Source organism: Eulemur rufifrons, chromosome 9 (genome assembly GCF_041146395.1).
Source record: "Eulemur rufifrons isolate Redbay chromosome 9, OSU_ERuf_1, whole genome shotgun sequence".
Lineage (NCBI taxonomy): Eukaryota > Metazoa > Chordata > Mammalia > Primates > Lemuridae > Eulemur > Eulemur rufifrons.
In genome coordinates this window covers 5,043,057-5,064,432 of record NC_090991.1, presented here as the reverse complement: position 1 = coordinate 5,064,432, position 21,376 = coordinate 5,043,057, and the positions used below count along the sequence as shown (strand labels likewise).

Sequence of the window (21,376 nt, the reverse complement as noted above, 5' to 3'; positions counted from 1 at the left end):
GCCGTGTGGGCAGGACTGAGGAGTGTGACGGCCTGTCCTGCAGGGAGAGGCCAGCACGGCCCTGCGGCCCCCTTCACTCCTCAGTGACTCTGTCACTTAACTGAAGCCACAGTGAGTGTCTCCTCATGAGTGTGATCCGCTGGGTTTGGACAGAGGCAGCTACTCTGACACCTTGTCGAGCTTTAAGATTGAGGAAACTTTTCTGATGCATCTCTGGGAATGGATGTGAATTACTTTTCCCCTCAGGAGGCAACGTTTTAGGGAACCAAGGCCTGCCCTTACTGAACAAGTGGGTTGCCCCTCTGTGTGCAGCCCCGGGACTGCAGACTTTAGATATCACAAGGGCCCACTGGCTACCTTCCCAACTGCTTCTCCCTTAAGGCTTCCCCTAACATTCAATCTCAGTAACATACAGTACATACGTCAACAAAAGGAAAGTCACTTCTTAATAAAAAAAATCGTCCCCACCTCTCGTCTCATCTCACCGTAGGGCTTTACGCTCTCTTACACCACCCATGGACGTGCAACCTCCAGGTTGCTTTGCTCCTGCGGGTTATGCTATCTTGTTTTTAAAGCTTTTTCTCTTGTATTCGCAGTAAATCTTGTAAACCACCAGAAAATGCCAATTCCCCAAAGCCCTGCCCGTATTTTCGGGCTACAACTGATGCCAACCTATTAAGCTTGTTAAACATTAAAAAAACAAAAACAAGAAACAAAAATGGCACACATGCGCGCGCGCACACACACACACACACACACACACACTTTGGCACGTGAGCCTCGCGTTATTTGAGCGTGTTCATGTCTCCCGCCCCTCCCCACCCCGTCCCAACATTTCAGAGTCACTGTTTTTGGAGAATCACGACCCCTTTTGCCTCATGGAAAAGGTCGCCATGAAGCACTGTTGTTTTGAGTAGCAAAAGGAGGAGGTACAAATGCTAAACTGGCCCCAAAAACAGTTCTTGTGTTTAGCACTATAATTTATGCAATGTTGCAAAACTTTTGTACCAGGATGACTAGTTTCAAAACTGCTGGTTGATTAAATATACATATACATATAGATATAGATATAAAAATTACTAAGTCAACATTTGCTGTTTTCAATGTGAAAACGATAAAATGTAATTCTGAATAATTGTGCATTTGCCATAGGGTCCTTGTTAAAGGGACCATAAAAATAATTTTGTAATAAAAAAACTCTTATTTTTAAGTTTAGTATTGCCCTCAAGTTCAAAAGTTTGGAGCAGACGTACTGAGTAAGCAGGACTGGAATCTGTTCCTGCCAGGGATCTGGAAGCCTCATGTTTAGTGACCCCGACGGCAGGCCCAGGGAACCTTACTGTGAACAGTGCCAGGCTCGGCAGCCCCTGCTGGCCCATGAAGCCATCAGAACTGAAGACTGAGGCGGCCCAGCAGGGACCGTTTGGCCTCCGCCCCTTGCGTCATTGGTGGCAGGTGCTGCTGCGGCTCGCCAGCTCCCTGCACAGAGCGCTGGGGGCACAGAGGTGCAGGGGCTCTGCCTTCTCTCGAGCTACTGGACAAAGGAACTGGGGGAGGGAGGCCTGGGCCCACCGAGCACCAAGGCTGCGGGTGACCCAGGAGCAGTTCTTCTACGCGGCTGGAGGTGGGATGGAGGAAGGAACGGGAATTTCAGTGATGCAGAAGTTAGCTGTGCAGGAAGGAAAGTGCGTTTAAGGTAGCTTAAAAACAGATGAAAACCAAACTACCACGGAGAGGGAGGAAGAACAGAGACCACTCCCTTCACCTGCCCCGCCGGTCCGCCACGCTCCTTGGATTCCGTGGGTTAACACTCATGCTTTCTGATGCGAGTCTGCTCGCGAAGAAACAGGAACACACTTCTCCTGGTTCTGGCAGGTACACAATTTTCTCAGCAAAGTTCTTTTTTGCCAAGTTCAGTTTTATTTGGTTGCTGTTCTGAACCGCTGTCACCGGAATTCATAGATAGGTGCGCTGTGTTCAGGAACGTGAGTTAGATTGAGGGACTGATACCTGCGTGGGGGAAGAGACAGAAATGGGAGGCAGTCATCCAATGCACACTGAGCAAAGTATGTTAGAAAACCTACCCAAACCAGAGCACCCAACAAATCACATACTCGGACTGAAATGTAAATTCATTTTATACTTCTCAAATTGAACTTAGTTTGATTTCTTTTCCTTTTTTTTTTTTTTTTTTTGGTTAATCCTCCTGAACCATGCACAAGATGAACTGTTTTTTAGCATTCTGCTCTGGTCATGAAGCAACTATGGTATGTCTTACAAAAACAAGAGCCCGATAAGCTCTGGGAGAAGGTGCAGACCCACAACCTGGCCCCTACGTCACGCTGCCACCCGACCCTCTCCTGCTTGAAGCATTTCAGCTCTGTCCATATAAAGCCAGGCTATAGTACCCTAAGAACTTCATGGACAGGACAGGCATATCCTAATTCTCATTCCAAAGACAGCACGGAAAAAATCATTTCATCACTACCCTAAACCTTATTTCACCATTCAGTTCATTTTCTTGCTGCCCTGGGTGTGGTATTAAGCTTGGAGAACGTTAGAGCAATCTGAGGTGTTTGTTTCCCCCTGCTGGTGGGTGCTCCAAGGAGTCCCACAGACGAAGAAGAAACAGCGGTGGACAGGCCACATGCTGGATGACACCTCCCGGGCACACCTAGAGCGACGGCTGGGATGTTAGCTCTCCCCTACGTGTTTCACATAGGAGTGAGCAAGAACACAGAAGAAATGTTTATTTCTTACTCCAAAAATTATCAGGAAAGGAATATGCATTAGCCATCAGGAATATACAAATAAAAACTATGATGAGATACTGCTTCACACCCACTAGGGCAGCTATAATTATAAAGACATGATAACAAGTGTTGGGGAGGATGTGGAGAAACTGGAATCGTCCTACACTGCTGGTGGGGAAGTAAAATGGTGCAGCTGCTGTGGAAAACAATTTGGCGGTTCCTCAAAAAGTTAAATATAGAATTACCGTATGACCCAGCAATTTCCCTCCTAGGTATGTGCCCAAAGAAATCGAAAGCAGGAACTCAGATACTTGTACACCCGTGTTCACAGCGGCATTACTCACTCACAATAACCAAAAAGTGGAAGCAACCCAAGTGTCCATTAACTGATGAACAGATAAATAAAATGTTGTATAGCTATACAATGGAAAATTATTTGACAATAAAAATGAAGTTCTGATATATGCTGTAACATGGATAAACCTTCAAAGCTTTATGCTAAGTGGAAAAAGCCAGCTCAAAGGCCACATATTGTAGGATTCTATGTAGGCAAATCTGTACACAGAGAAAGTATGTTAGTGGTTGCCTACTACGGCTGGAAGAGGCCGGGGAGTTGGGGGTGCTGGCTAAGCGATATGGGGTTTCCTCCGGTGATGAAAATGTTCTAAAACCGATGGTTGTACAACTCTGTTAACATACTACAGACCATTGACTTGTACACTTTAAATGAGTTGCAGGGTACTCAAATAATATTTCAATAGAGCTGTTATTTTTAAAAAGGATTATGAAAAGTTTTAAAAACTCACTTGAAAACAGAACAATTACTGAAAGCCTAATGATCATGGCTACAGGACTGGTTATTTACTTGCAGATACAATTTTGCTGCCACTGAACAAGGAATTCAATTCAGTCTAGGGTAGGATCACTCACAAGTCACCAGAATGTGAAAAATTTGAAAGGAAATCAAGTGTTTCTACCTTCAGAGAAACAAGTGTTTCTACCTTCAGAGAGGAAATCAGGTATTTTCTGACATGGTTTGCCCTCTAGGGACAGCATGTGCTTAAAAAGCAGCAAGGGCGCAGCAGTCCCCAGACAGGCGGCAAAGTTAGCACTGGAGGCGGCGCTCTGTCCTTCACTGTGGATGAAACACAGGACAGGACTGTCAACTCACGTGGCCCCTAGGCCATGAGACAGAAACCGAGGGCACTCAGGCCCATGTTGAAGGAATGGTGCCACAAAATTTAAAAAGGCTGCTGCCATCAACATTCACACTGTCCACAAATGGATGAAATCACATTTTAGTTACTGATCAATTTTGGGAGGATTAATACAAAACCAACGAGATTGAGATAAAAGTATTGCTTAAGAGTATTTAAAAGTGAGTTCCTTCACCTAATACTTCATTTTCATCTCGTTTACTCTGCTCTGTGGATGGGGATGAGCCACTGAGATCATTTAAACAGGTCCTCAGCATCCAAAGAAAGCGTGAAATCTATACAGGACAGGCTGGGAGATCTTCTGGGTTTGATGAGCCAAGGGAGAGCCTGGGGGTGGCAAGCCTCCGCATGGCCGCTGACTGCTGGGGCCCTTACCATTCTGAACTCCTATGGTAGTAGTAGCCCTCTATGGAGGCTGCCGACTTCTGAAAGCAGATGTAGTAGAACCCGGCAAAGGAAGCACCGCTGATGTCTTTGATCGTGTGGTCTGGGACCAGGAACTGTTCCTGCACACAGAGGAAGACGGTCAGTGACAGATAGCACTCTCTGGCCAGCCCCTGGGACCTCCCTGTTAAGGATCAGAGGGTTCTAAGGACCACTCCAAGAAAAAAAACAAAAAACAAACAAACAAAAAAACCCAAAATGATCTCCTGGTCTAATCCAGACTTGCTGGGTGACAGAGAGCCTTGAGATCTCAGCCTGACTTCTGAAGCGCATTTTTGTGCTCCTGGCATATGTCTTGAGCTTGTACAATCAGCAACTCAGAGAAGGGACCACGGTCTAAACTTCTGATAAACAAATCAATATGACCCATCTACCTGCCTGCCTCTCCACCTTTCAGAGACCACAGACAGAATGACCTGGGAAGAGTAAGTTTATGCTCCAGATCCCAGAACCACTGCTAGGTGCTTAATAACATCTAGAAAAGTGGGTCACTTCTGTAGGTCTGTGGGCTGAGGGTAGATCAGTTGCCAGGAGCCCCTGTGACGCCCCCTCCAGGGGCTCAGAACCTCGTCCGAAGCAGTCAGAACAGTATTGTTCTTGATCAGGCACCTTAGGAGAGAGGCAAATGTGCTACACGCGAGTTGGGAGGCCGCGTCCAGCACCTACTACCCTGGTCAGAAGGCCCAGGGCCTCAGGAGGTTCATGGGAGGCCCACGGATGAGCCATCCTGAGAAATTCTTTGGAGAAAAAACAACTCCATTGCTTTTTAAATTTTATTTACTTATTTTTTTTGAGGCAGAGTGTCGCTTTGTTGCCCAGGCTAGAGTGCCGTGGCGTCAGCCTAGCTCACAGCAACCTCAAACTCCCGGGCTCAAGTGATCCTCCTGCCTCAGCCTCCCAAATAGCTGGGACTACAGGCATGTGCCACCATGCCTGGCTAATTTTTTCTATATGTATTTTTAGTTGTCCAGCTAATTTCTTTCTATTTTTAGTAGAGATGGGTCTCGCTCTTGTTCAGGCTGGTCTTGAACTCCTGTCCTTGAGCAATCCTCCCACCTCAGCCTCCCAGAGTGCTAGGATTATAGGCATGAGCCACCGCGCCCGGCTGCTTTTTAAATTTTAAAACACTCTTCTCCTCCTTTCAATTCAACCTCTAAAATTGTAGTTTTAACAATTTTTTTAAAGTTTTTTTTTTTTGTTTTTGTTTGTTTTGGTTTTTTTTGAGACAGAGTCTCACTCTGTTGCCTGGGCTAGAAGCTCAAGTGATCCTTCTGCCTCAGCCTCCTGAGTAGCTGGGACTACAGGTGTGTACCACCATGCCTGGCTAATGTTTAAATTTTTTGTAGAGACAGGCTCTTGCTATGTTGCCCAGGCTGGTCTCGAACTCCTGGCTTCAAGCAATCCTCCTGCCTCGGCTGCCCAAAGTGCTAGGATTACAATATATGTGAGCCACCACACCTGGCCCACAAGTTTTCTTAAAACATTCGTTTTAAAATTAGAACGAGATGCTTCCTTTAACAGGTTGTTCAGCTGGCATGTTTCCCACTAGACGGCACGCTCACAAGGGTAGGGCTCACCATTTACTCCACATCTGGCAACATCCACTTAAAGCGTGGTGATCCCCACACCCCCAAAATGGTGAGCGATACAAAGGAGACTGGAAAAGACTACTCTAAATGATCTGTCCTTATGAACACTGGCACAATTTCAAGATAAAACAACTTTTTTCCTACAGACTGGCGGCTTGGGGATGGAGGTGGGTGTATGTTCATAAAGTTCTTTAACAAGCGTGCTTCATGATTTTGCTATCCTATGCTTGTAAATATTGTGCTATCAGAGCAGGGAGCACAAATGACTTCTCAGCTAAAAGCTAATCTACCAAGTCAGCCAGATGGAGCTCTCTGAGGGCTGCTGAGTGGAAAACCCACATTCCATTTCTGGTCCCTCATTTCCTGAGCTGGAGGGAAGCAGAGGAGCAGAGACTGTCCTGAGCCCTGGGGAAAGGACATGGTGGAGGGTACCCGGCACTGGATGGCATTTTAGCCTGTGTGGGAGCAGGGTACGACAGACGACTAAGCTCACAGGAAGTCTGGCTCTGCCCTGAATCCACAGAATACTTGACATGAGTCAATCTGGGGCTTCAGCTGGCCCCTGGGGTGGGAGGAAGGACAGGGAGAAGACACAAACAGGATGACCACCACCGAAGCCTCGATCCACCTGCCAGACACCAAACAGGGCAAACAGGAGCTGTCTGTGCTGTCGGCAGTTAACTGGGGCGTGCCCTGGAGCTGCGCCTGCTTTTTACAAGCACCTAAAGACTCCGCCACAAAGACAACTGTGATGAGCAACGGACACAGGGAGCCCGTGGTTAGAGCAGATGTGTGGGCGCATCACAGGTGCTGGCATGCTGGGAGTCCGGAGGGCCGCCAGGTCGGACCGTACCTTCCACCTCATGAAGACATAGTCCCCGTTCTTTAGCTCTTCATAATCGAAGTCATCTGAGTTAAATGATTTTGCATACTGATAAAAAGCCAGAAACTTGCCCTGGAAGCAAAAAGGAGAGTGTGAAAATTGATCAACAGAGGGAGAGGTCGGTGTCAGAACTACTCTTAGGTGCCCAGGTGCAGTCACCTTTCCAGTGGCATGACAGGTGGTGACAAGCTCCTGGCAAGGGCAGCCAAGGCTGAGTCCTGGACAGGGGCCCCATGGTCACCCCCAGTGAACGCAGACCTCAGCTCTGGGGCAGATGCCTGGACTCCAGCTAAGGCACCGGTTGGGACCACGCCTGTCTAGTTAACAGCACTCAAGGACAAGACCAAAGGATGGAATGGGCGCAATTCTGGGCCTTTCTCAGAACACCTTACCCACACACAGTGGAAGGCTAAATTAATGAGATCTTGGTAAGTAAATCCATAGTAGCAAAAAGAGTCATGCAGAACAACTTAAAATAGCCTATTTGCCCCACATAGAGAGGGTTTAGTGAAGCTTGGTCGTCTGACATGATATAGGGGCTTGACCCAGCCAGTTAAGTAGAAACTAGAAATGGGTAATACAGTTGTCCTCCTGTATCCATAGGGATTGGTTCCAGGACCCCCGTGGATACCAGAATCAATGGATGCTCAAGTCTCATAAATATAAAATTGCATAGTATTTACATATACTCCATGCATATCCTCCTATATACTTTATTTTTTTATTTAAAAATTTTTTTTAGAGATAGGGTCAAGACACATACCACAACTGGCTAATTTTAATTTTTTTTTTTTTTGTAGAGATGAGTCTTGCTATGTTGTCCAGACTGGTCTCAAACTTCTGGCCTCAAGCAATCCTCCCTCCTTGGTCTCCTAGAGTGCTAGGATTACAGGTGTGAGCTATCATGCCTGGCCCATCCCATATACTTTACATCATCTCTACGTTACTTATAATACCTACTATAATGTAAGTGCCATGTAAATAGTGGTATTACTATACTGTCCAGGGAATAATGTCAAGAAAAAAGTCTGCACATGTTCAGTACACATGCAAATTTTTTTTTCAAGTATTTTCAATCCATGGTTGGTTGAATCCATAGATGCAGAATCCACAGCTAGGGAGGGCTGACTGCATATGGTTAAGTTAGAAAAGTAGACTGGAAGAATAGGTTATAAAACTGTATCTTATGATCCTATTTTTATAAAAAGACAAAAAAGTATATACTATATACCTAAAAGGGATTCAGGAAGAGGTTAACAGCTGTTTTATAGTTTTAGCCGTTGTCATTACAGATGATTCTTTTTCCTCTAGCTTTTGTTTTTTTCAAATATTTTAAAATAAGCATGTTTTAATTTTAAAAAAAACATCTTAAAAAATTAAGATAGAGATATTAAGTCATAGAGTTTGTCACACAGATATTTTTATCCTAAGTAGATTAAATATATGGAACCTTGACTTTATGGTACCACCATAATACCAACTTAAATACCACTCAGGAAAATCTGAGGGTGCAATAAAATGTCTCTGCTTCTAGTTTACAATGGAAAAATGACGGCACAGGTGACGTGTATTAGACAAACACAGGTGCAGTATAGAGCCCCGGGAGTCCCAACTGGAAATCTGGGAACCCTCTGTGAGCTGGGAGGGGTGTGGGGAATGCTGAGTACTGTGAAGGCAGCCACAACTGCTGGAGGAGGAAACGTCCCCCAGGCCCGGCTCCCTTGTGCCACCACACCTAGCACGCCAGTGTTAAGGGTGGCCTTCTTAGTCCCTCTCTCACCTAAAAGATTTCAGTCCATCCTAGCAGAGGATGCAGTCCCAGATATTTTCCAATGCTCTAACGGAAGTCAATGGGAAAATTACAAGTTGCTTTCCGGGTATTTAATTTGCAGTCAACCTAGCCTAGAACCAAGTTGTTACTGGGCCTCAAAGACTTTGCTTTTTGTAGAACCAATTTGAAATGGGAAAGAAAGTTGAATGGGAGACAGGCTATAGTTTACTACAAGGACGGACTTTCTACACTGGGGCGGTCCAGGAGAGGAAGGAGCCATCTCGTGAGGTGGCAGGTCACATCGGAACAGCCCAGCAATGGGCAGGGGTGGGTGCTGGTGGGACCAGGGACACCTCCAACTCTGGTTTCTGGTACCAGGCACCATCACATACCACTTGGGGTCTCCTGACCTTTTGGATTCTTGGATCTTGTTCATTCTCTTGTATTACAGGGAGATACAAATGACTGTCTAGCTTTAGTGTCCATTTGCTTTAACAGTCAAAACACGTAGCTTTCAAAAAAGCTAAAAATTAAATTTAAATTTAACCGAACCTCAGCATTTGATATATGCTCCTTTCCTCACTCAAGTAAAAAACATTAATAAGGAAAGGGATGCAGTAGGAGTTCTCTCCAGACAGTTGTGCCAGAATCAGGGAAGAGTTTAGACGCCAGGCATCAGGGGCAATGGGAGAATGAGTTCTACAATCTCCATTACTGACATAACCATTTCTGGTTGGTTTACAGGAGGTAAACACATGGGACTTCCTCAGTGTTAAACAAAACTTCATCATCACCATGGTCAACTAAGCCAAAGGCTATTATCATAGCTTGGAAAATAGATTTTTGAAGACACAGTAATTGTGTGACAACCAATGAAAAGACTCCAGAACAGTAACTCTAAATTGTCATGAAGTGTTCACTACTGGTAAATGACAATGTTCTACACTTGACAGTTAAAAAGAGGGGAGGCTGGATTTTTCAGTGGTGTGTTTAAGAGTGTACAGCGTCTACCAGGAGCCGGGTGAAAAGAAACAATATGGTTCTGCCCTCACGGATAGGCCAGCGGGAGGGCAGGTTCCCAGAGCAGCATCTCTGTCTCATGGCAATCCTACAGTCAGGGGTAACTGCTGCATGTTTCACAGGGTTTTCCCCAAGTCGAAGTGATTAGAAAGGAACAGTGGACAGAAGACAAACAGGCGGGAAGGACAGGAGTATACTGTGAAGATTCTGACAGCTAGACAAAGTTTTTGCTGGAACTCTGGGGGTTGCTCTTGTTAGATAACCACTTGCTACTTAAGAAGCAGGTCAGAGAGTTTCCAAACTCTCTTCCTAAGGAAGGTGGAACAACTGAGGTTTGAGTGCAGAACAGGCGTCCATTTGGCTGCAAAGCCCCGTAACTCCCAGGAAGGAATGAGGTCTCTGGCTGCCAGTACTTCTTCAGTGCTCCAGCAGTCCCTGGCAACCAGAGCAGATCAGAGACTGACTTACCCAGTGTTTCCGATCAACATCTTCATCTGCATCCCACTTGCGAGTTAAGAAAGGGTGTTTTTTGCTGATTATTTCTCCTTCAAAGAAGGTCGTAAGGGTTGGGTACTCCTATGGTAAAAGCCCAAATATTAAAACAAGATGTTGAATGAGAGTTTCAGCCTTCTTACAAGGAATCAGCCTTTCTTTAACTTCTTCCCAATACTCTGACATTGCTAACTGACAGTCCAAACTGGAGTTAGATCCAGCTGATTTACCAAGAAGCTGTGGAAATGAATCTGAATTTAAATTGTCCGGCGTCTCTTGGACTTAGCTATAAGCACAGAACCCTTCTCTGACTTCACTTGTGAGGTGTTATCACATGTTGGTCTCTCGGAAAAGAATGTGAATGATTTCCACAAGTATGTCCTGAATGTTCTAGCATCCGAAGCAGAAAATAACTTAGTAGATTTTACTTTTCAAGGTACACACTCAAAGAGGCTCCACAAACACAACACTGACAGCTGAGCCTCCATCAGACCACAGACCCCTCTAGTTCTCAAGCTGGCTCAGTCATTTCTCCCTTTTATACCAATTCTTCAAATTTCCAGAAGTGGATTTTTTTGGTAGAATACTTTGACATATAGGGATACATGTAATCCTATCATATGAACTAAGAACAATTTATCTGAAAGAAAATATATGCAAATCACATCTGCAATGTAAAATCACAACCATTGAGCAACACGCTGTTGAAGAAATAAGCAAGCTGTCATGGCTGCTTGGAGTGCGACACGAATTTTATTTGCTCTTTGTTCATGTGCTAATGAGTAGGCACAAAAAATTAAAACAGCAAAAAGTCTACCATTACTCTGCCCTTGTAAAAACCAACCAACCGACTAACCCACCCCTCAGACTAAAACACTTATGGTTTAAATCTGCAGGCCATGGGCCACAGAGCTCGCACCCCCCACCCATGCCGCCATGGCAAAATTGTCTTCCATGATACTTAGGAACAGAGGTGGGGGCTGCGGGCTGCACAGAAGAGCAGCAGGCAAGTGAAGCTTCATCTGCATTTACAGCTGCTCCCCATCGCTCGCATCACCGCCTGTCTTCGATGAAATCAGTCCCTGGTGCCAAAAAGGTTGGGGACTGCTGGTTTAAATCATTAGTTTCCCTAGTGATTTTGCACTGACTTCTTTCTAAACACACTTTAAGCAGTACTGAGTGTGGCTACAGGGTACCCGCAAACTCTGAGAATTAAAATAAATACATAATGAATGAGATTCAATAGGTACAGAAGTCACAAAAAAGAGAAAATATGTCTCAGAGCAGGAACAGGAAATTCAAGCACTTGACTACAGCCAAACTGGAGCTAATTTACAGAGCCAAAGAAAAAACCATGTCAGCAAGAGGGATATCAGAAAAAAAAAAACAAGTCAGAGAGGGAGAGCCATAGCCAGCACCTTCCCTACAACCACCCCCACACCCACTGCCCCAGGTAGGGCATGGGCCTCCCACAGCAGGCCTGGCTGTCATCAGTCATTTAAGTTCTCCAAGAAATCCTTTCACTGATTCTAGGCTCACCCAAAACTGTCTGTTGATTAGTGCCCTGACTTTCCGAGTAGACCTGTCTTCTGACAGATTAACATTCAATTGGCCAGTAAGTCAGAACTTTTTTTCTTTTGAGACAGTCTCACTCTGTTGCCCGGACTAGAGTGCTGTGGCGTCAGCCTAGCTCACAGCAACCTCAAACTCCTGGGCTCAAACGATTCTCCTGCCTCAGCCTCCCAAGTAGCTGGGACTACAGGCATGCACCACCATAACCGGCTAATTTTTTCTATATGTATTTTTAGTTGTCCATATAATTTCTCTCTATTTTTAGTAGAGACAGGGTCTCACTCTTACTCAGGTTGGTCTCGAACTCCTGAGCTCAAATGATCCACCCGCCTCGGCCTCCCAGAGTGCTAGGATTACAGGTGTGAGCCACCGCGCCCGGCCAGTCAAAACTTCTTGAACATGATATACCTCATTCTGTGACTTAACAGCACATTTGTTCATACATCAGTCTCTTGTGAGTGTGGTTAGTGTAACCTGTCTCTCTGGTTCTGAACAAGTCTAGTATAACCTCAGCTGGAGTTTCCAACCTTTCCAAACACACCAAATGAGTTAGGGGAGGGCCTGACCATGATCCCTGCAAGGCTGGGCTCCCAGATAGCCCCACCGGCTGCTGAGTTCCCCAAGAAAGGTCTCCTTTCCTGACTAGTCGCTGGCTCCGAAATGCAAAGACAGTGTTATTTAATATCCATTCTTTACAGTTCTGGGATTTCATTTCTAGAAGGCACACAAACTTTAAAGCTGTGCTTTGTTTGTGAATGTGAGGTAGCTAACAGGCAAATTATCTCCAATTCAATAGTTAATTTTCCACACCATATACATGAAGAAGACAACTACTACAACTAAAACCCAAACCATTTAAATAGATTAAAATAAATTATATATTTGATATTTTAGCAACTATAAATGGGAAAGCAAACAAAAACAGATAATATAGGTATAAAAATTCATTCAAAAGATTCCTCGAAGTCTTCTGCATTTTACTAATTATCTATGGCAACCATGTATTAGACTTGTAATTTTATTTTATTTTTTTGAGACAGAGTCTCCCTCTGTTGCCCAGGCTAGAGTGCCGTGGCATCATCACAGCTCTCAGCAACTGCAAACTCCTGGGCTCAAGTGTCTTTCTGCCTCAGCCTCCCGAGTAGCTGGGACTATAGACATGCACCACCATGCCTGGCAATTTTTGTATTTTTAGTAGAGGCGGGGTCTCACTCTCACTCAGGTTGGTCTCAAACTCCTGACCTCAAGAGTTCCTCCCGCCTTGGCCTCCCAGAGTGCTAGGATTACAGGCGTGAGCCACCGTGCCCAGCAGAATTGTACACTTTAAATGGGTAAATTGTATGGCATGTGAACTACATCTCAATAAAGCTGGGGGGAAAAAAAGGTTATTAGAAAAGAAATCTAAGCACCCTGGGCCTGCACAGGCCTTGCTCTAACTACATGCTCATCAGGCAGTGCATAACCCAGTCCACTGCTCCTCCTGGAGCAGGTGCCCCTGGGGAGGGCGTGTGCTTGTGGAGGCCACTCCATCTGCAGACCAAGGGACCTGCCAGGAGGGATGAGTTTCTGCAGTTAAGAGATTAGGGCTCCCCCTGGGCTGGCCCTCAAGGAAGGGCTGTGCCAGTACCTCCTCCTCCAGGGAGCCTGACTGCTGCTCATGACTCAGAGAGGCTACTTGCTCCTGGTGGAGAGTTATAACTGTTAGCATTTCTGCACACTAGTTCAAGATTTCTAATGCTACTTACCATATCTGTGCAGCTTCCTATCACCCAAATGACTGGTTTGGAGTTAGTGTTAACATTCCAACGTCTTATGCATTTTGCAGCTTTCCTTATGAAGTTCAATGTCTATGCTCTGCATCTAATTAACAAATGCCTTTGGCTGCCTGATAGTTGAACATATTCTGTTTTAGTATGTTTTCTCTTACCACAAACCCAAAGGTTAGAACCCTTTACTTTGCTATCATTTTCTACTCCTATTTGATTGGATACATTTCTAGAGGTGGAAAAGGTACCTTTTGTCTAAACAACAAACATCATAGGAAATTCTCAATCAAACTTAAGAATCTGAGCTCTCAAATCCTAATAGAAATAGAATTCTAATAGAAAAGGAGGAGAACCAGATGGTATCAAGGAGACAGAAACAATTGCCTCCAGGCTGAGGCGGATCAGGACTTTACAACTGTATCCCATGTTAGTATCACAGTCGAGCCTGCCACTTCCTCTAACATTGTTTCCTCCCTGCAGGACAAGTCCACCAAATAGACAGAGTAGGGATTTTTTTTTAAGAGGCAAGGTCTCACTCTGTCCCCCAGGCTGGAGTGAGGTAGCTCATCCACAGGCGCGATCACAGCTCACTGCAGCCTGGAATTCCTGGGCTCTATTGATCCTCCCACCTCAGGCTCCTGAGCAGCTGTGACTACAGGCACACACCACTGTGCTGGCTCTGGAGCAGGGATTTTTAATTCTAATTTTACAGATGAGGACACTGAAATGAGAAGTTAAAGGTCATACGAGCAGGAAGGGGCAGAGCGAGAATGCTGCCCTGGCCCCTTTCCACTGCTCTGTCCAGCACAGCTCTCCATCCAAATACTGCTGGGTCGTCAAGGCCATGAGAGCTGACAAAAGGCCAAAGGCCCTACAGCCAGGTCCAGCCCACGCACTCGCGGTGGAGTCCACGGCCAGTCCAGCCACCTTTCTCTGCTTCCTGTTTCCTTGCTGATGAAAAAGAAAGGAGTCTCCTTCTTGCTTTCTAAACTTCCAGGAGTTCTGAGGTTTCAAAAGTTGCTTCAAAGAAAGGAAACACTCTACTCTGACATAGCAGGTACTTCTGCTGGAAAATGGATGGTCACTTTTCATTGTTCTGATGAACTAAGAGGTTTAAAGAACTTAAAACCTCAATTCTTGTATGACTGACACTTATCTCAGAAATTGTAAACTTATGATGAGAGTGGTGGTTGTAGTCTTACTACGCTTTTTTCCCCAAAGGGGATTAAAAACAAAATCAATAGTGTTGGTGGCGTTATGAAATATCTATAAACTTTTCTCAAAAATATTTGTGCATCTGTATATTTCCCAATAGGACACATCAAAACTACCAGCTTTATGTTCTCCAAACAGTAACGATGCTTAGAAATAGTCTAATTAGGTCTCGAAGAGTTGCGACTGCCTACCCTTAACCCCACGGGACTGCTGAGTGTGCCACCGATTCTCCAGTTCCAGTTCATGGTAAGTGCTTACCTCAGTAAGGCCTTTAATCTTCAGGTACCCACAAAGGTAAGAGTTTCCCGTGTCCACGTGCTGGAAAGAAAGGACACACAACCTGTTACAAATGGATGAACCCACTAGGAGACACGCTGGGGGGTACTCTGGAAATTCTGTGACGCCAGGCTAGGGAAGGAAGTGCCAGGTAAGTGACCAGGTGGTCAGGGTGTGCCTGGCACAGCCCAAGGCTCACCTGGCCTTGGGAATCTTCCCGAGTCCTCCCTACACAGGACTGTTCTGCGATAGCAAACTGATCCCAGGACCCTCTCAACTTCCTTCAGGTGAGTATCTTGAGGCTAAAGTGCCTTTCTAGAACAGGGGGCTTGCTCAAACCTCATTTTCTGTGCTGTCTTCAATACAAGTCTCCCGGCCATCTGCAGACCTTGTGCAGTGCTGGGCGTGAGGTCTCGGTCTCTACCTGCACACATGGTGTCATCCCTAACCCTGGGCTTGACTTTCTTTCCAATGTCTTTCTAACCTATTTCTATTTCTATGTTCTCAGTCATTGGTCTAGGAAGTCTACTCCTCCTCTATTTTTTCACACTATGCATTATCCTGCATTATTTCTTTATGAAATGGACAGAATATTCAGAAACAGCATCTTATAAAGACTTATACGGGATAGATTCCAGTTATGAACCAAATGCAACCCAAAATCTGACTATACTGTGAATGCATGCTCTGTCTGTTTCAGATACAGATGTTGTGTTTCTTAAAGAAAAGAGTCAGGAGCCTAAAATAAATAAAAATGGCAGACCCAGTAGATTTGGAGGCTTAGCGGCCACCAATTGCTAGTTGCTGAGAGACTGCCGGATGCCTACCAACAACCAATTTCCTCCTTTTTCTGGGCAGAGCCCAGATTTTGTTCTGGCACCTACCCTACCCCATAGGGCCTGGTTAACCCTGATGATCTAAGGCAAACATGTGCCCCATCCCCTTGCAAGTCATCAGTTAAGGGGTGAGTGACCCAATTCTGACCAATCAGACATGTATGTAAGTCTCCCGGGTACATCTAGGAGAGATCACTGGCTTTTGAACAGGTGCACGAGGAAGAAATGGCTTTTTCTTCCCTTGGTGGTGGCAGCATCTGCAAGCAGTGTCCAGTCCCAAGGCAACCACCTAGAGATCAGGAGAAACAGGCCAGGACATGCTGAGGATGGCAGCACAGAAAGATGGAAGGAACTGACCTGCCATGGGCCCCTGAATTAACCAACTGGGGGCCAGGACACCTCTAAACTCCTCGTAATGTGAAATAATAGGCCTATTCTTTAAGCTACTTTGAAATGCAAAATATGGTTACTTGCAGCTGAATGCATAATAGCTAGTACATTTCACCCAAATACATACGGACTCATCCTGAACAGGCTGAGTTTCAGATTTCATGACAATTGGATTCACTTACAAAGTAAATCCCTGAATTAAAGCAAAACAAAGTACAATGGTACCTGTAGCTCACTGAGATTTTAACGTTAAGTGAGGTATCATTTCAAGAAACTAGAAAGGTTTTGTGGCATTTATCAGATTTGGGAATCAACTACTTCCAATTATACCGTAAATCAGGCCGGGCACAGTGGCTGAGGCTTGTAATACTAGCAGTCAGGGAGGCCAAGGCGGGAGGATTGCTTGAACCTTGAGGTCAGGAATTCGAGACCAGCCTGAGTAAGAGTGAGACCCTAGTCTTTTCTACTAAAAATAGAAAAAACTACCTAAGTGTGGTGGTGTTCGCCTGTAGTCCTAGCTACTCGGAGGCTGAGGCAGGAGGATTGCTTGGGCCCAGGAATTTGAGGTTGCTGTGAGCTAAGCTGACACCACAGCACTCTAGCCCAGGCAACAAAGTGAGACTCAATCTCAAAAAAAAAAAAAAAAAAAAAAAATCATTGTACCATAAATCAAATACTCAGGCAATCCTTAAAAACTGTAATGAACTTAGCCAGATGATGTCAGCATCAAAGCAAACAAGCTTCAATGAAGCCAAAGTGCCTTCACAGTTTGGTGCTGGTGACAAAGGTATTCCATGTGAAAACTGCCAAAGCATTTTAACTAGCCTCATCTGCTGACCTTGGCATTGGACATTATCTAAAACAGCTGACCACACTAACATGGTTCAGCAAAGAACTTTTACCAAAGGACACAAAATACTAACGTGAAGCTTTAAATCTTATGTATGCAATTCTTACTGCATTCAATATAGTTTGGGGTTTCACAGCTGCTGCAAAGGGTATCAGGTGGCAAGGATACTTGCTAATACAATTAAAAATTGAACTGTAAATTGGCTAACATTTTGCATGGATTATCACATGCTCGAGAATCAGAATTTCAGCTTGGCCTCCATTCAACCATGTGTCTCTCTCATTCTGCCCAAATTGATCCTGAAGATGGCTGGCGAACTCACACCACAGTGCGCACGGCTTAAGCAAACGGCAGGCCAGCATCTCAGTGAGAAAGATAACAGGGCACGTGCTCAGCTAGAAGGTCTCGCAGCACAGCTGTGTCCAACGGCTGCGCTTTTTAATATTCCTTTCACAGTGACCTGGGCTTCATCCTACTGTTGGCTTCTTAGATGGCAGAGGAGGAAAGAGTAGTCATAGTAAGAGGGGGAAAAAAGAAAAAGACCCAGTCAGAACCTCACAAAGGTTGGAAGAATTCTTTAAACTGAAATCTCAAAAAAGAAAGTGCTCCAAAAAGCACATGAAAGATGCACAACATCATTAGTCATTAGGGAAATTCCCATCAACACCACGAGAGACTCCTTCAAACCCAGTAGGATGGCTACAATGAAAACGATGAACAACAGCCAAGTGTTGGTGAGGACGTGGAGAAGTCGGAACCCTCATTCGCTGTTGGTAGAATGGAAACTGGTACCGCTGCTTGGAAAGCACTGGCAGTTTATCAAAATGTTAAACATAGAGTTATCATATGACCCAGCAAGTCCACTCCTAGGTATCTATCTACTGAAGAGAAATGGAATGTATGTCCACATAAAAATTTGTACATAAATGTTCACAGCAGCATTACTCATAATAGCCAAAAAGTGGAAACAACCCAAATGTCCATCAACTGATCAATGGATAAACAAAATGTTGTATATCCATACAATGGACAATTGTCACAATGAACAATGCAACATAAAAAGGAAAGAAATGCTGATACATGTTACCATAAGGATGAACCTTGAGGACACTATGCTAATTGAAAGAAGCTAGTCACAAAAGAACAAATACTATATAATTTCATTTATATGAAATGTCCAGAATAGGCAAACTAAAAAAAAAAAGAAAAACAAAAAACCCCACCAACCCCAATTAGCAGTTGCCTAGGATTGGAAAGGGGTGATGGCTAAGGGTATGAGGATTTTTGGGGGGATGATACAAATATTCTAAAATTGGGTTGTGGTGGCGGTTACACAACTCTGTGAATATACTAAAAACTATTGAACTGTACACTGTAAATGGATGAATAGTATCTAAATAAAGGTACTGAAAGCCAGAAAGAAAGAAGGAAAGGAAAAAAGCAGCTGAGTTATAAAAGGCAGGAAGAGGCCAGGTGTGGTGGCTCACACCTGTAATCCTAGCACTCTGGCCTGTAATCCTAGCACTCTGCAAGGCCGAGGTAGGAGGATCGCTTGAGCTCAGGAGTTCGAGACCACCCTCAGCAAGAGTGAGACCCCCCTCGCCCCCCCCATCTCTACTAAAAATAGAAAAAATTAGCCAGGCGTAGTGGTGCATGCCTGTAGTCCCAGCTACTTGGGAGGCTGAGGCAGGAGGATCACCTGAGCCCAGGAGTTCGAGGTTGCTGTGAGCTTCTAGCCTAGGCAACAGAGTGAGACTCTGTCAAAAAAAAAAAAAAAAAAAAAAAAAAAAGGCAGGAAGAGTATTCTAAGAAGGCTGAGTCTGAGAAACTAGTCCTGGCTGACAAACCAGGTGATGAGGCAATTCACAAGCCACTGACTGGTGAACAATCAATTAGCTGGCCAATCCAGATGTCGGGCAGGTTCAGCTGCACCCCAACTTAATCGCAGCTTCCACTGGCTCACAAGGAGACTGACCCCTGACAGGAGTTCAGAAACACCACACTGGTGACAGGAGGGAAGAGTTGCTGCAGTAACCAAAGCAGACTTCCCTTTGACGCTTAGCTACCCTGCCCATTGTCCCCTACCACATCAGAAACCATCAAATTAAAAAATGCGCACAAATTCATACCTTCATACTAGATTCTCACATTTTAAGCACAACCCCCCCAGCAGATTAGACATGTAGTTATGAAGATGGAAATATTTCAGCCATAGTAGTTTTTCAATTACAACAAATATCATGGCTCACAACAGAACTTTTAAGTTTATAGACCAAAGACACACTTAACATAAAGGTGAACTTTTCCTAATCAAAACCAAAGAAAACTACTTATTCCCACAAAGCAGTAAGAAAAAAAGAGCGACGAATGCTCTACATTGGCAGAAAGAAAAGGCACCCTCATTGTAGTTTAGGTGGGAGACCTACTTGTTCAGAAGTGAGGCTAAGATTTAAAATTTAAAAAGGGCAAAAGCACTAGGAACAGATACATTGTATGTTCTACCTCACACACTGGGGCAGTGAGGCAGCATACAGAGCCTCAGAGCTTCTGGAAGGGCTTTCAAGGGGATGTTTGGAGGGGTTTTGGGGAACAGCCTAGGAGGTGGGGTGTCAGACTATGGAAAAAGAAGTAAAAGGGAGGGGAAAGTGGGTCCTCAGGCAGGCAGGGGTAGATACAGAGAAGGGATATAAAAAGGAGTAGTCACTACCACCAATCCCCTTTGGCTGGGAAAAGGTGTCATGCATGAGAGGGTAAGGGCCAGGCAGGTGAAGCTGCAGTTCCAAAGCTGATCAGGGACTGGCAGCAGGTACTCAGAAATCCAGGTCAAATGGGGGGAGGTGACTGGACATAAAACAAAACTGAGTGAGTTAGGTTTCCCAGCACGTGGGTGTCAGAGACTGGGAGGAAGCCCTGTCCCTGTGTAAAGAAAAGTTAAGAACATGGCAAGAGGGATCCCTGGAACTAGGAACGAGCAAGACGAAGGTATGCAGTGGGCAAGTCTGGTGGAGAGGCCAGCGAGAGCAGACTGGACATGGTCACAGAACAGGAGGAGGGAGTGTGAGAAGCCTGCCGCAGGAGGCCTGGATTTGGGGGCAGCTGGGAGGAGCTGGGTGCCCAGACCACAAGAGACTGAAGCAGTGGGTGGCAAGATCCTAACACACTGTGGGGAGCCCCACCCAGCGGCACCCAGGGAGTCCCTGGTCTTGAGAGGGCCCAGAGTCTGACCAATCAGTTGTGGACTGGATGCTCAACCAATGGAAGGAGGGTGCTCCCACGTCTGAGCTGATCAAACTCTCCTGAGGAGGAAACCTCAGCAAGAGGAAAACCCCAGAGTCTGAGGATTCCCGGGAGTGTGGAAAGGGGGGCGCACGTCTCAGGTCTGGGAGAATCTGACATGGGCCCAGCCATGGGGAGCGTCCCGAATCTGGGGAAACCAACAGAGAGTTCTTCAGAGACTGAGAAGGACTGGTGGCAGGGCTGGTCTAGGGACAAGTCACGGAGAGGAAGGATCCAGGCCATAGGGGAGCCAGTCATGGGGGCTTCCGGATCCTCAGCGGGCCGTCACGGGCTTCAAGTCTGGGAGAGTGTTCGGGGTCGGCCAGGAGCTGGTCGCGACAGGCTCCGGGTCCGAGGGGGCAGGTCAGGGTTGGGGCTCGGAGTATGAGACACCAGCTGGGTAGGTCCCGGGTGGGAAGCGCCGGGTGCAGGAGGCCCCAGCGGCGAGGGCCTGGTCCGCGGCTGCGGGCTCCAGGAGCCGAGGGCGGGCACGGCCCGTGAGCGCCGCGAGGAGGCCCTCGGGCCCCGGCCCGGCCCGGCCCGGCGCTCACCTGCAGCACCACCTCTACGTCGTACGAGTTCCCCTTGCTCTTCTGGTGGCCGCGGAACTTGGAGCCGCTGTAGAGCAGGCTAGTGGCCACGCCGGGCTGCTGGGTGTTGATGGGCGGCGGCGGGATGAGTGAGGCCGCGGAGGCAGCCGAGGCACCGGCCGGTGGGGGACACTCGGTGCGGACCGGCATCGCGGGGTCCCCCGGAGCCAGGGCTGGGGGGAGGGGGAGAGGAACCGCCGCCGCCGCGCGGGAGCCGAGAGGGTGGCGGGGAGGGAGAGGCTGGGGCGCGCACGCGCGGGGAGGGAGCGGGAGGGGGGACCACCTGCCCGCCGCCTGCGGACCAAGCGCTTCGGCCGCCACCGGGACCCTGAAACCTGCGAGCAGGGCCTCCCCGTCCTGAGCTGGGTCCCCCTCCCCACTTGCCCTCGCACACACACACACCACCCCTTCCGATTGGCTCGGGCGAGCCGGGAGG

At 46.4% G+C, this 21,376-nt stretch overlaps 1 protein-coding gene across 1 annotated transcript; it reads right to left on the bottom strand.

Moving 5' to 3' along the window:
* Positions 1–1,090: 1,090 nt before the first annotated feature.
* GID4 (GID complex subunit 4 homolog) lies at positions 1,091–21,324 on the bottom strand. The gene is made up of 6 exons (XM_069483221.1): positions 20,902–21,324; positions 14,981–15,040; positions 10,146–10,253; positions 6,857–6,958; positions 4,346–4,476; positions 1,091–2,010 (listed from the first exon to the last, which is right to left on the bottom strand). The coding sequence occupies exons 1-6, from the start codon at positions 21,088–21,090 to the stop codon at positions 1,947–1,949; spliced, it is 654 nt and encodes a 217-aa protein (XP_069339322.1). The 5' UTR covers positions 21,091–21,324; the 3' UTR covers positions 1,091–1,946.
* Positions 21,325–21,376: the final 52 nt, after the last annotated feature.